At 38.7% G+C, this 14,962-nt stretch overlaps 3 protein-coding genes across 4 annotated transcripts in view; 1 reads left to right on the top strand and 2 right to left on the bottom strand.

Moving 5' to 3' along the window:
- Positions 1–2,711, bottom strand: part of LOC136262502 (uncharacterized) — a 34,374-nt gene extending 31,663 nt beyond the window's left edge. For both annotated transcript variants that reach the window (XM_066056807.1, XM_066056800.1), the window contains exon 1: positions 2,530–2,711. The gene's annotated coding sequence lies outside the window, so the exon portion shown is untranslated. The remainder of the gene's footprint in view (positions 1–2,529) is intronic.
- A 1,026-nt stretch (positions 2,712–3,737) lies between these two features.
- Positions 3,738–8,208, top strand: LOC136262483 (uncharacterized). Its single transcript, XM_066056779.1, has 8 exons — positions 3,738–4,242; positions 4,357–5,479; positions 5,532–5,579; positions 5,632–6,335; positions 6,383–6,610; positions 6,662–6,890; positions 7,125–7,178; positions 7,315–8,208. Exons 1-6 carry the CDS (start codon positions 4,078–4,080, stop codon positions 6,800–6,802), a joined length of 2,409 nt encoding a protein of 802 aa, XP_065912851.1. The 5' UTR covers positions 3,738–4,077; the 3' UTR covers positions 6,803–6,890; positions 7,125–7,178; positions 7,315–8,208.
- Positions 7,022–9,205, bottom strand: LOC136262492 (uncharacterized). The gene is made up of 2 exons (XM_066056790.1): positions 8,056–9,205; positions 7,022–7,965 (listed from the first exon to the last, which is right to left on the bottom strand). The coding sequence occupies exons 1-2, from the start codon at positions 9,130–9,132 to the stop codon at positions 7,672–7,674; spliced, it is 1,371 nt and encodes a 456-aa protein (XP_065912862.1). The 5' UTR covers positions 9,133–9,205; the 3' UTR covers positions 7,022–7,671.
- Positions 9,206–14,962: the final 5,757 nt, after the last annotated feature.

Raw genomic sequence — 14,962 nt, 5'->3', positions numbered from 1 at the left:
GTCTGTTCATCTGTCTGAGTGTGTATTGCAATGATATCATTCTATGGATTTCTTCAATTAGCCATTTAGTATATTAACTGTATTTGTGAGAAACCATGCAATTCAAAAGTTATCTAAATTAGACATTAATGTTTCTCCAATTAATTCAAGTTTCTATGAGCTGACTGTAGTAATACTTCTATAAAATCATTTATGGTAGACACTTAAGAAATTCTATGCCAATACAACAAGATGGCATATACCTCATTACATATGCAGTTCTGATCAATAAGTGATCACAAAAGTCAAGTAGGCAGTTGTAGAGAACAACAATATTTCTCATGAACTTTATGTATGAAGAAACTTCCCTTGCACTGGCAATATATACAGTATGTCCATTCTCAGACGTTATGTTATCAGTTGGTGGATGTGCTCATAAGGGTAACAATATTTCTAAAACAAAGATCACTAAAACAGCAAAAGAAACAATAAGTACATAATTTAGTGTGTCAAACCATAAGAGTTGAAATTGTCACCCACAAACTTCCATTCAAGTTCATTGGAAAAGGCAGCTAATATCATAAATTAACAACTATACGTATAGTGTGGGATTGCATATTAGTAATCTCTGAATGTTCATCAAGCATCAGTCTCTACTGAATTGTAAACATGTAAGAAATCCCACAAATATTTCTTACAGTCAGTTGCAGATTTTAAATGAATAAAATGTGTAGGCAGTATTCTAGGGAGTGATTTGTGGCAGCCACAAATCACCCTAGATAAAGTTTTTTAAAATTAATTTTTTGGATTTTTCCCATGGCATAAATGCTATATCAACGTAAACACAGGATCAAATATGTTAGTGTGGAATTAAAGAAGATGGATATACAGGACTAATATATACGTACTGTATCACTGTTAATGGTCACTGAATGATGGGGCCAGAATGAAAAGTAAAGAGTAAAGTACACTGGTTTGGTTTTTGATAATACAGATTGTGGCCTTTTAATGCTTGTTCTGGTCAACTGAAGCAAGATATGTGTAACTGTGTTATCTAAAACCAAACCAAGGCAGTTTACTCTTCAAGGATGTCTGCTTATCTTGTGAGCACCTATATTTTAAAAGAGGTATGTACATTATAATGATATCGATGTCAGATTAAATGAATTGCTTGCTACAGTTTTTATTCTTATAGTAAAGCAAGTAGTTGAATATACGTACTTATTAATTTTACCAGGGATAACTAGCTACCAGCGTACTAGCATACAGTAATAGCAATATAGCTAAATGTAATGTAGCCAACACTAATCATGGCCATGAAAGAAAGCTATAAGTGTAGCTACAGTAGTTATAAGATTATTATGTAGCAGCTGGTTACGTAGTTTTAAACTCAATTCCTCATTCACAACATAGCTAAACCACAGAATGTGCAACTTTCGTTAAGTGTATAATTATACACAGTTGTTATAGGCAACAGACATTATAAAAAACATACAGTAGGCATTCCGGTATCCAAGATTTCTAAATTTAAAAAATTCTCCCTATATTCTCCAGTAGGACCCTGGCACAAAATAACAACTCGCGTTTAACCTGGGATTGCTCCGTCATCCGAGCTCCAATGAGGATGAAAATCACTATGTGGTTTGTCCACACACTGATCATCATGGAAATCTTAGTTTTATTGTGTGCGTTACATACAAGTAAGCTTTAATTTTGTGTTGTTTTGTAATCTTTTCAAGTCATGTAATGTATGTAGAATACTTTGAAACTTTTTTAAAAGGTACTGTTGGGTGGAAAGTAGTCACTGGTGCTTACTGTAAAGAGCGTAGTTACTTTGTTCGGGTTAGTGATTTTCAGCTCCACAGCAATTTTCTGATGGCTGTGTCATCAACTCAAAGTATGAACCACATCAAAATCGGTATAACAATGCCATAATTGAAACCACACGTACAACTCCACCTTTGGCATTGTTGCATCATTGTGACACCTTCACTTTAGTTGTTTATCTTAACAAGTTGTTAACTTGATGTTTTTATTTACTTGAGATAGCCTCTTGTCTATGGGTATAATACCATTGTATTGAGAAGTGTGCAGTACGTCACTAGGTGAAACATGTTTGCTCACCACAAAGCATACAAAGATTGCTGAGATCCGACAATACCTCAGATTACTCTCATTATATGTACAAACTTAAAGCTAGAAGCAACTGTGGTTTCAAGACAGTCCAGGTTGCTAGATGGCTTCCTAATTCAATTGTGCCATTTTTCCCGTTAAAATGTATGGGAAGAACTGGAGAAACTGAATGTACCTTTTTTCAGTTTTTAAGCACTGTGCATGTAAAATTAGCTAATTCCAACCCAACAAACTATATATTTCTGAGATCAGCAATCAATACTCAGTCTATTGAGCATATAAAAAGTCCGTTTTTCCAAAATTTAAAAACCGGGCTGGAATACCTACACCATATTAAGATTCAGTTAAGCACATAGCTATGCACCATACAAAGTCACTATTCAAATGAGCACTTTCTAATTGTGGTGCCTGACTAACCTTTCTGAAAAGAGAAAGTAGCACTAAATCTCCAACGGGCAACGGCGAGCAATAGGTATAGCTACTGTACGTAGCTGCTACATGTACAGAATAACTACAAGTGCAGCAACATAAAAGCAATTCCACTCGGACTCAGTGATTTGCTCACGAAGCTATAGTTATTCCTGTAGCTAGCTACTAACTCGAACACGCCAGTTTCTGCCTACAGTACTACAAATCGGAATAATATAGCTGTTTGGTCAGAGTAACCGGCTTCACTACTTCCGCTAATTACGGGTAATTAATGAATCGATCAGTCACGTGAGCTAAAGTACTGCAGCTAGATTCTTAGGCCAGGCGCAGTCTATCATCTCCATACTTTCATCACGTGGTCTTTTAAAGAGAGAAACATCATTGATGATGAAAATAGTGTCTTAGTCTCGTCCTCGCAGACCCATTCTCTGGGGTGGCGCTTATCGATTAGAGATTATAAGCGCCCCCTCCGAAAGAGAGGGCGCTTATAATCTCTAATCGGCAAGCGCCACCCGGGAGAATGGGTCTGCGAGGACGAGACTATATAGAGAAAATAAAAACAATTGTGGTGTGTCCTCGGGCACACCTGACCACATGCAGTGTTGGGCAAGTTACTTTGTAAAAGTAACTAGTTACATATTACTTGCAACTGAACTATTTAGTTACAGTTACATATTACCCATAAAATAAAGTAGCTGTAATAATATTATATATTATATTACTTTGTGTCCACAGCCTTAAGCTGTCACGTGTGAAACTACCACCTTGTCACGTGACATGATTGCGTTGTAGGACAATATGCAAATCATGGTTGTAAGTAAGAAGCAGGTGAATAAGCTTCATTCAGTAGGCCTTGTTACTTCGTTGTGGCTAGGCGTTACTCAGAGGATAACTAACGAGATTAGTAACTTTGTTACTTGTAGTAATTATAATATTAGTCTCGCGTGGCCAGACCACTATTTTCTTCGGGGTGGCGCTTATCGATTAGAGATTATAAGCGCTCCCTTTTTCGAGGGAGCGCTTATAATCTCTAATCGATAAGCGCCACCCCGAAGAAAATAGTGGTCTGGCCACGCGAGACTATTATAATATTACGTAATATTATATTACCTGTTTTTATAGCGTATTTCGTTATAATTATACACAAAAGTAATAATATTACCATAGATAGTATATACTATCTATGATATTACCAAGAGTAAATAATGGAAGAGAGAGTATCTAACTGCCGCATAGACCATCAAAAATGAGCGCGTAGAGTTAATCGGATTTGTTAGTAAAATCTCGCAAATTATGGAAGTATTGATTAGAGGCTTATCAACACGTCTGGTACAGAAGACAGCCGCGCCGATACGAGCCGCACAGCAGTGCGTGGTGCTATGGGGCCTACGTGTGCTGGCAGAGAGTGAAGGTCGGAGCGGTGAAATTGCAGACGAAGTGATTCCCAATGGCTCCTCTACATATTCTATGTTTCGGTCTACGCCTCAGACGTAACCTTAGAATTGTCAACCTGAATCTAGTTACAGAGGCTCACTAATGCCTGAGAGTGAAGGACGGAGCGGTGAAGTTTCAGGAGAAGCGATTTCCAACGGTAATGTTGCCGCATCTACGCAGGCTACCTCGCAGTCTACGCCCACTACGAGTGTTGTTGGAACCATCAGCCTTACAGACCATGGCGAGAACCACCAGAGAGACAAAGAGGTGAGCTTGTTACTACTTAAAAAAAGCTTTATTTAGTAAGAAAATATGTTCATTCAGACAGGTTGTGGCGCTCTCTATTTACCCGCACGAAGAGACATTGTGAGGTTCATTCAGACAGGTTGTGGCGCTCTCTATTTACCCGCACGAAGAGACATTGTGAGGGACGACTCTGGCTCGATTGAAGCCAGTTTTATTGCTGTTCAGCAGCAAGAGAGTGAATGTGAAACAGATGGACAACTGTTTACAACCCCAACCAGCGGGCACGTGGTTACACTGGCGAATGAAGCTAATGATGATGCGAGGAGTGAGCACATAGTGAGTAGTGGCCATCATGTTGAAATTCCTTCTGTCTCAGTGGAAGATCAAGAATTATTTTTGACTAAGATTTTTGATGAACTCAGTGGATGCTTTCCTGACCTTGTATTCACTGTTAGCCAGGTACACGATGCCGATAAGTTGGTTCCTGTGTTACTAATCACCCAGCGTCGGCTTTTCAAGCATCCTCCATTTGGAGCTGTGTCTCGTGTTCAGATAGCTGTACACTATAAATCCTATACGGTGCATGTGCTGATGAAGGAGTGGAAACGTTCTAGTTTTGAAAGTGTGGCAGAGATCAGGGAGTTGTGCCAAATTATTGAAGACAAGTCAAATTTCAAATTCTGCCCAGGTATTGAGCTGGATCACTACAACAAGGAATACTATGATGTTATTCGCTTCCATGTCAAATCTGTGCGACTTCATGATTTCCCCTTCCATCGGGTTGATTCTGTAAATTGCAAGATGTTATTTAAGCTGGCACACAATGCCAGAGAAATGGAAAAAGATGCAATAGAAGTGAAGTGTTCTGCATGTAAAAGGCTTATCACAGATTTGGAGCATCAGAAAGAGAGAACAAAGAAAGAGACTCCAACACGGAAAATCAAAAGGCAGAAGCCTTCATCCAGAGCACGGCTATCATACATGAGCCCAGCTAGTCAAGCCAAATGCAGGACACTTGCACAATACGAGCGAACGAATAACATACGAAAGTTGCAGAAGTATGAGGAAAGTGAAGTGACCCTTGATGATGAACAGCACAGTGAAATGTGTCAGATTATGGAGAATATAGGGAAAAATGATCTAGAGATGCTTTACAAAGAAGGGGATGAGCATGGTGTCAGAAAAGTTATGCAAGACATCTGGATCACAGATAAGGAACGTCAAAGGAATGAGTTTGCTAGCGACCAAGCTACAAATAGTACGTTGTATAATGAAACTTAAACTCATATGCAAATAACTGTGTTATGTAGGCAGTGGTGGACGAGGAAACCGCTGGAGTATGATAACCATACGCATGGGTAAGTTGTGTGTTTAATTTCATTGTGTGTTTATATATATTTTTTACTTCAGCGTTAGCCATCTACATAAGAAGCCCATCTGCTTATGAGGCTTTAAAACAGTTCAGCATTCTCAAGCTTCCTGCAAAGCCCACACTACAGTCTTATACCGGGACATTTATACACGACCCTGGTGCTAGCACTACTTGCATTGCCGAGCAAGTTACTCGATATTTAGTTTACAAAGAAAAGTGCAGACAACTTGGAAAACAGGAACCTAAAGCTGATGGAGCTGTCATCTTTGATGAAGTGAAAGTTGCATGTCAACTGGTATGGAATTCTCGCAGCCATCAGCTGGTAGGATTGGCAATGACGCCGAAGGACTTGGCATCTCTGAATGATGTATACGCTTTACTGAAAAGTCCTGAAGCCAACAAGCAGACTTCCTACATTTTACAGTTTATTTGGAGAGATCTAACTAGTGAATTTGACATTGTGGGTCCATATTTTACATCACCATCTACTGTGGATTGTCAGTTTGTTGTAGCATGTGTATTTGAGACCATTGAACTGCTCCAGCTGTATGGTCTTAAGACAAGTGTTTTAGTTTGCGATGGTGGATCTGCTAATGTCGCAGCAATAAAGGCTAGTCATGGCTGCCATGGTGCCTACTCGGTGACAGAAGATAGTGAAGATAAATTCAAGGTGACACCTTGGATGATCAATCCTTATAATCCACCCCAGAAGATCTTTTGGCTAATTTGTCCATCACATCAGGTAATTAATATGCTAGTGTTGAATTCAATTTTAATTTTATTTTACAGCTGAAGAACATGGTAAACGCATTGTTTTCGTCCAAATCAAATGGTACGAAACAATTTAGACGTGGCGACAATCTAATGTTTGGATGGCAAACAATTATGGATTTATACCAACGAGAATTGGCCAGAGTTAGTCAAGGTTGCACCAGGATGGTCCCTCGTCTGAAGGAAGCTCACTGCTTACGCGATGCGTGGACAAAGCTGAATGTCCATCCGGCCAAGATCATGCAGGTGAGCTTTAATTTCATTTTTGTTTATGAAATACCCTTTTTTGTATCGTAGCAAGAACAAGTGTTGGGGGAACTTTATTGGTACACCCACCAGGACCCATTACCCGAAGATGTGTTAACCGCTAAGGAGACGTTGTCGTATTTAGAGGCCTGCAATTTACTATTTGAACAAGGATTTCTGAGCCACGACTGAGTTAGAAGTGCTGATGCAAAAGTTCTGAAGAATATTGACAAGGGCTTCAGTTATTTTACCGATTGGCTAGATTCCATTTTGAAAATAGGTATGTATACATGTTTACACTGAAACCTCTCTTAGACACTTCATTGAAGCAAGACTAAATTCCATCATTTAGTCTTGACTAAAGGCAGGAGTAAGCATCAGGCCTTCCTGTATATCAAAATAGGACCCAAAAGGTATACATTTTTACCTCAGAAAGTAGGTTTCCAAAAATTAATGATCAAAGAGAGGTTCCACAGTGTACTTGAATGTTGTTTACCAAATGTTTCTTGGACAGATCCAAACTTTTCCCACACTTCGACCACGCAGAAGTCTTTTCTGTCATGGCAAAGTAAGTCTCACACCATTGCACATACATACACGCTCTTCCTTTACTAACCCTTGATACTATAAATTGAGCCCTAGTTCATCTTTATTGTGCATGATTTGTGTAACAATTCTTGATGTCATGTTTACATTCTTTATAGCTTGGGACCTCCTTTGGATTGATGTATACAGCTTCAGAGCTCTGTGTCAATGGTTCAGAGAGACATATCCTACATATTTTATATCTCAACTACGTCTCTCCGGGTCAGCAGTCGAGAGCTTATTCAGCCAATATAAGCATAACGCTGGAGGCAAATTAGATTCAGCTAACTTTTCCACTGCCAGAGCTGCACATCTTGTAAAACAATGTGTTACGGACCATCACAGTGGAAAGGGATACAGGGACGACACATTGAGTACAATTGAAATACCCCTATCAAGGAAGAAATATAATAAGAAAGATTCACACAATGATTAACACAACATGATTGCACAAATTTACATACGTACACTGTGTATCATTTTCCTTTGTTATTGACAAATTTACTTTCTAATTTTGTATGTTGAGCTAGTAACATTGGCCTTAAATTAGTATCTACAGTAGACGCTAGTCCTTTTTTGGATGCCATTTGCTGTTTAGTACTTGAAATGAATTCTTGGATCCTTGTGTTGCATAATTTGCGAGTGAAAACAGTGAAAACATTGTCCAGTGCCTCTGTGCTGAATGTATCCATGTTTGGCAGTCGCTTTGACAGAGTAGACAGAAAGCATCCCTCAAGACTTGAGCACGATTTAATCTTTTCGTGTGCCGCCTAAAAAAGACATTCTAGTTTAACAAACACAGTTTTACATATGTGGCCGTACCAGGTGTAAATTCCATTTTTACATTTGGACATATGTACCTTGATTATTTGTCCTCCATCCCCTTCCATTTTTTCCTCACTAACAACCCCTTTCACTACTTCATCTACTTGTCTGATAAAAGGTATGAAGCTGATGTCAGGGAAGTACATGTAACCTCGGTCACGATACTTCAGATATTCGGGTATTTTGGATTTATCTTTTGTATTAATAGATTGCAATATTGTTATCTCTTGTGACAACTTATCTCTCTGAGCATCACTGCAGCCCTTAATCTGTTTATAGTGAAGGTGAAGCATGTCACATAGTGCTGCACCACCAAATCTAAAGTAAACATCATCACCCTCAATTCTGACCACAGTCTTTGATGATCCAGGCTCAGAGATCAGACTGGTTTGGTACTCCCTTGCTTGCTCTAGTAGGACTGCATAAATAGCCGATGACATAGATATCATCACAGGGTTACTCTCAACTGGTACATCATTTACCTCACAAAAACTCAACCACTTATTTCGCAATGATACCAGTGAGCTTTCACTGGTTTCGTCAAAATTAATACAATCCAATGTGTACATTCTAGGCAACAAGAAAGCACTGCAGTATCGATGCCACTGAAATTGCAACTGCACAAATGGATCAGACTCTTTCTTACACTCCACATATAACTCAGAAAAACGGCAGTGGTGGTGAGTTGCAATATCCTGGAGGAGCTGCTCATTTTTACACAATGTATCTGCAAAATTCTTCAATTTTGTGCTCAACAACTGAACTTCACTCAGTCTCACGTTAACAGCGTCTGCTAGAGTGACATCGTCAACGCTATTTAAATGGCGCAATAAACTTTCCCTCTCCTTTTTATTCAAAATCTTGCGTGTTCTTTTGGCTACTGGCGCGTGGTCTTCTTCGTTGTGGTGTGTTGCTTCCGAGTTGGTGGTAGCCTCGATGGTAGCGGGTCGTTTCTTTCCTTTGGTGGATCTCGGTGCCGCTGGCTTCTTCGCTTTATCTGTTCCTGTTGATGAAACTATCTGGTCACTCCTTCCTCTTCCACTGCTGGTCCGTTTCGCTTGTTGGCAAGGGTTTTTCTTAGCACTGCACTTCCTTCTCGTTGCTGGCTTCATTGTCAGACAAATCACGTGTGACGTGATTTATAAAATTAATCACACGCGCTTTGCGTATAAATTACGTTTGGGGCGCCTTATGCATGCTGGTTAATCGTCACCTATCAAGGCGTGGTTAAAGAAGCCTACCGATGCCATCAGAATCAGGACTTTACGCGCTCATTTTTGATGGTCCATGCGGCAGTTAGATACTCTCTCTTCCATTATTTACTCTTGATATTACGTAACGCGTTACATAAGTATCGCGTTACTCCCAACACTGACCACATACAACATGGAAGACTATAAGGTGGGCGTGGCAAGGAGAGAAATCACAGTAAATTTAACAAACAAACAATAACTAATCATTGTACTATGCTCATGCATATGAGTCTTACAATTATAAAATATAATAATATAATAAATATAATAGCTAACAACAAATTAAAAAACAAAAGCAATAATATTATTTGTAAAATTTATAGTTTATTTATTTATATCTATCTGATTTCAAACTGAGTTTCACCAAAAAGCTTGAGAGGGTGCTTCCTGGGATACAAAAAGAAGTACAAAAACAAAACTACGAATAATATCTAGTACAGTTAGTATTCTGCATTTCAGTTAACAAGTAGTAGACCAGTAAGCTTACAGATAAAAAGACAACAACATAAATTATATACATGTAGGTGATGATAAAAAGTCCGGTGAAACCTTAAGACTGGAACATGGGAGAGAGATAAAACAGAATACAGGATGTAGTTCCAAAGAAAAATAGTATTCACCAAAAATGAAAACCTGATTAGCAGTAATGGTTGACTCAGTGCTTGTTTATTGATTAAATCGAAAATTAAGCACAGAGACAGGTATAATTGTTGTAAGTAGCCAAGATACGTAGTTCTGTAATACACTCAGCAGATAATTTTTTTCTGATGGTACACAGGATTCCACGAGACAGTACCATCCACTGCACTACATCTTACCACATGTATCTACCACAGCACACCAAAATAGCTATTTTTCGAAAACAATTAATGATTGGAACTCTTTACCAATAGATCTTATAGAAGTTGCAGATGCTGACATTTTTAGAACCGACCGGACTGCAATCATTATTGTAATTGTGTTGCATATATTTGGGCAAATTTGAGCACACCAGCAGGGCTGACTGCTCAGTAATAATAATAATCAATATTTAATAAGGGTTCCTATGACTACCACATACCTACTGTATATCGCTCCAGAAGTAATTGATACTTGGAAGCATAGGTGGCGGAAAGGGGAGGGCTAGGGAACTGAAGCTTAACCCCCCCTCGGTCTGCTGAGAGGGGGCTTATAGCCTCCCCTCAGAATGATATCACGCCGAAATTATCCTTCTTGGAGTGGGGCTGAAAACCGCGATAAAGATCGAGATACTCTAATAGAGCAATCACTCTAATAAAGCAGTCACAGTCTTAGAGCAGTGTGTAGCGAACTATGTAAGGATTTTATGCAGTTTATCAGCTATAAATGCGTAGCTGGTGAGGTGAACAGCTATTGTCAGCTGGCAGTGACCTTTTTTTTTGGTCTCACAGAGACAATGTAAATCATTTCCACAAGTCTGGGTCAGCCCAGCCCCCCCTCATATCAACTACTTCCTTCGCCCCTGCTTGGAAGTATAAGGATTCCATAATAGTGCATGCATATTCCAGTGGAGGTCACACTACACTTGCATAAGCAGCAGCTTTAGTAGATCAAGTTGCATAATATGTATATATTTATACACTTATTACGTATAAAACTTATAGACCAGTTTCTCAATGTCTTAATTGTCTTACAGTTTTAGTGTTCTCTTTATTGTGCTTAGTGTAAAGAAATAGTTAGTCAAAGAATTACTTTCCCATGCACACATCATCTTTCGCCAGTTCAAGGCTACACTAGATCTACATCTATATAGCTATGTACATTATGCATCAGGGCTCCATAAACATTGCAAGGCATCTTGCAACACTTCTGGGGTCGACTACTCGGGAAATAACGTTCCCACAAGAAATTTTTGAAAATTAGCTGTGTCAATATTGAATGAATGAGAGAAAGATGATCTGGAAAGAATCATAAAAAATAAAAATAAAATAATAAAAATTTGGCGAGGGACCTGGTTGTCAACATCCAGGACCCGCGTATTTCGGGTGGGGTCTATTCTACGGAACGGAACGGAACGATGGACTAATTTGCGGAACGGAATTCTGTGTAGTGTTGTAGTCTAACGCGGCTGCTGGGCGGATTTTTATAATGAGATGCAATATCACTCGGAGCTATACATGCTTATGTTCACACGCCCTCTAGTTTGTAGGTGTAGCCTTTTGCCATACATTTACTTTGTTGCCCGAGTTGTTAATATAAGCTTTCATGATTCTTATTTATCGAATGATTCTTATTTGGTGACATGATTCTTATTTATCGAATGATTTATAATGACATTGGACTCGAGCTATCTGACTTCTTTTCTACCAATACATGCAGTTCTACCAGGGGCCACGCAAACAAATTTTTTAAACCACGTGCTGTCACCCGGCCAAGATCAAACTTTTTTGCAGTGAGGAGCATTAATGTATGGAACAATTTACCAGAGAATGTGATTGCAGCCCAATCTATCAACAGTTTTAAAAACCTACTGGATCAACACTTCTCCTCACAAATGTTTACTATCGATCATGACTGGTAGCTAATTTAAATTATGTTTGATTTTATTTTGCTAGCTATAGAATAGGATCATATACAGGCATTGCCTATGTATCCTAAATCACTAATACTAATACTAATACTAATGATTAGCTAAGGGTATAATTTTAACAGAGAATGGGCCAACACGCGGGCCCGGCGCACGAGACAAGTGGTACACCCACGTGAGCTCCACCTGCACTACGATTCGGTGTTATCTGACTCAGAGTGAAGGGATGACCGTTCCCGTCTATGATATTCGTTGTTCTCCTCCGGAAATATCTGAGGTTGTATCTTTACTTTTAAATCCTCCAGTGGATTACATAACTACGCTTCCTCCCAATAACCCCAAAGGTGGCGAAATTTATGTTAATTTATCAAAGTGACTCTGAAAGGCAAAGAGGTAAGTAGCTTTTATTTGTGTGCTATAATTTGTGTAGCTCTAAGCTATCCAGCGGCTATTAACAGCTCAGTCGCTGGGACGCAAAAGCATGTTTTTATATAGCTAATCGGCTACTAAGCTAGCTTAGGAAAAAATAGTCTACTTGGTATACCTTAAACCATGCATCAATGTTCATTCAGTTGATGCCAATTTATATGTATGTAGCTATACCATTATGTGCATGTGCACGCGTACGTGCAGATACGGTTTCTATGGGTGTCTAGCATGGATTTGTAATGCTGTATAACTAGTAGAATGGCCACTTTGCTTTTCAGTAATTGAATTGATAGTCAAGAGGATGGCAGTGTTAAGTCCCATGGTGACATGCATAAGGGTGCTTTATAATAGTCATTTGAGAGCGTGTACAATTAGTTTTAAAAATTTGTCTTCATCATCCTTTCCTTTGATGTGTTATACACTATAGTTTAGTCATTTAGAATGTAAAAATGGGTAATAGAAAAAATAACAAGGGGTGTGCCCTACACTTCTGGCTATAATAGTCTGCTTCAGCCATGGTTATACAAGCTATATTGTCAGGTTGTATGAGAGAAATTCTTGCAAGTTACAAATTTATTGTTTCAAATTTATTAGTCATTAAAATAAAATATAAATCTGTTGCCATGCATACAGCCAGCACATTCTCTAGAGTATAGTGTGTGTATGTGTGTGTTATACATTCTGTGGTTTTAAATTCCCCTTTCTGCATTGAATCTACAGTGGTTTTAGGGTTTTTTTCCTATGTCAACCAGTTCATTCCAGAACATTCTCTTGACTGAATGAGTGATGCTATAAGAATGAAAATATTCACACTATGCATTAGGCCCATGGGAAGGTGGAGACAAACAACAAAATAGTGTTAACAACTAAGTAGGTAAACCAGTCAAACTGGTCACACAACTACACTACACAGCAGCAGAAGCCATGGAAACCAACTTTATTGTGTCTACCTATTCCAATCCCCTCAACCTTTCATCTACTAACAGTTGAGGAATCATGAATGTGAAATGGGTGGTACCATAGCATGGAAGAGGGAGTTAAAGGGTTTGGTTCAGATCCCCACTAAATCAGTAAAATCCTGACCATTACTTCGTGATTAAACCATGCATTACCTTAGTCACATGATATCATGTCATCACCAGATTACCAAAGGCTCTGTTGTAATTATAGAATTTTAAAGTCTACAGTATGTCATCCCATTCTCCCAACCACTACTTATATATTCCTTGTCATTTAAATACAATGGGGAGAAGTTAACACTTTTAAGGACCAAAAGCAACAATTTTCAAGCACTTTGATGTCTGGAGGCTTAATAAGGTTACTAAATCCTAAGGTGGGGTTACCAACTAGTTGGTAACCTGTGGTCTAGTATATAGTCAATTGATCAAACAAACACCAATTACATGTTCCTATAGACATGCAATAGTTGGTACATTGCTAAAATCAGTAAACAGTACAAGTCACACTACAAACTAAAAAATTAATTCAGTTTCACTGAAGTTTTGGCATTGATCCAAAGTTACTAGTAATATTAGTACCTCCTGTTATCTGAAGAACTGGCTGTATACAGATTGATCAACAGCAGGCTTCCCATCATGACATTGAATTTCTAGAACAAACTGACTAGAGTCAAAAGTTCATCTCTTGGTCACTTAACATTTCATATTTGCAGCTAAATGGTTTCTCACCAGCTAACAGTCTCTGATTCCTATTACTTGCCCAATCTTCCCACTGCCTACTGCCCTTTTCTTTTTTTTGAAAGACAAGTCTTTTCTGGTATTCCAAATTCCACTGCTTCAATAGCTGCTTGTGATTTGGGTGAACCATACACACGTTGCCTTTCACTGTTGCCACTAACCGCTTGGTTGGTTCTAGGTGTGTACAAAGATCACCAACACCTTGACCAATACTGTATTCACTGGCTTCCCTCTAGATATTCGATTTCGTCAAGTACTTTACTCACTTATTTGTCAATGATAAAGTCTTCATCCACACAGCAGAGAAACTTTTCTACCCTTTTTTGGCTTCACTACGTCACTTCCAACTCCACTTGAGGGCTGAAATAAACTTTCCAACTGGATTTTGTCTTCGCCATTCACAGTTCTGGCCACTGAAGGAGTGATAAAGCTTCCTTACATCATTTGGAAGTGCCATAGCTAGTTTAAGTTTCTAAACTACTTAGAGTGTGCCAACAAGGTTTCTGTGTGATTTAGCGCCCTCTAACGATGTTGGCTTGGCTACCCAGAATTAATTACCTTGGCCTGCAGCCTTGGTAATTAATTTGTAGTTAGTGCTCGCCACATCATCATCGGGTTACTAAATTGTGTAGAAACCTCAGCTTGTTCTAATATAACTTAGAAAGCATGATAACTCTGCATATATAGACAATCAATTAAAGCAGTTGAGAAAGTGCTTCTATGTATTTAGGTACACTGTGCAAAAAGTTTGATATACTCAGGTGCACACTAGTAGGCATAACTCAATTATACATTCAATTTACACAGGTATGTATGAATATGATATACTATAATTGTATATCCTGTGTATTACAAATTGGCTGCTATACACTGGTGTGTATACATCATGTGTACATATGTAATAGATATACACAATGTAGTATAGCTTACCACAGCTTGTTGGCATGGCTACGTGGGCACAGTACATACAGTTAACTTATTATTAAATTCTTATGTATTCTGTGCTATTTTTAAAGAA

This window comes from Dysidea avara, chromosome 1 (assembly GCF_963678975.1).
Source record: "Dysidea avara chromosome 1, odDysAvar1.4, whole genome shotgun sequence".
Lineage (NCBI taxonomy): Eukaryota > Metazoa > Porifera > Demospongiae > Dictyoceratida > Dysideidae > Dysidea > Dysidea avara.
The sequence above is the reverse complement of the archived record's forward strand: the minus strand, read 5'-3'. Positions and strand labels throughout refer to the sequence as shown.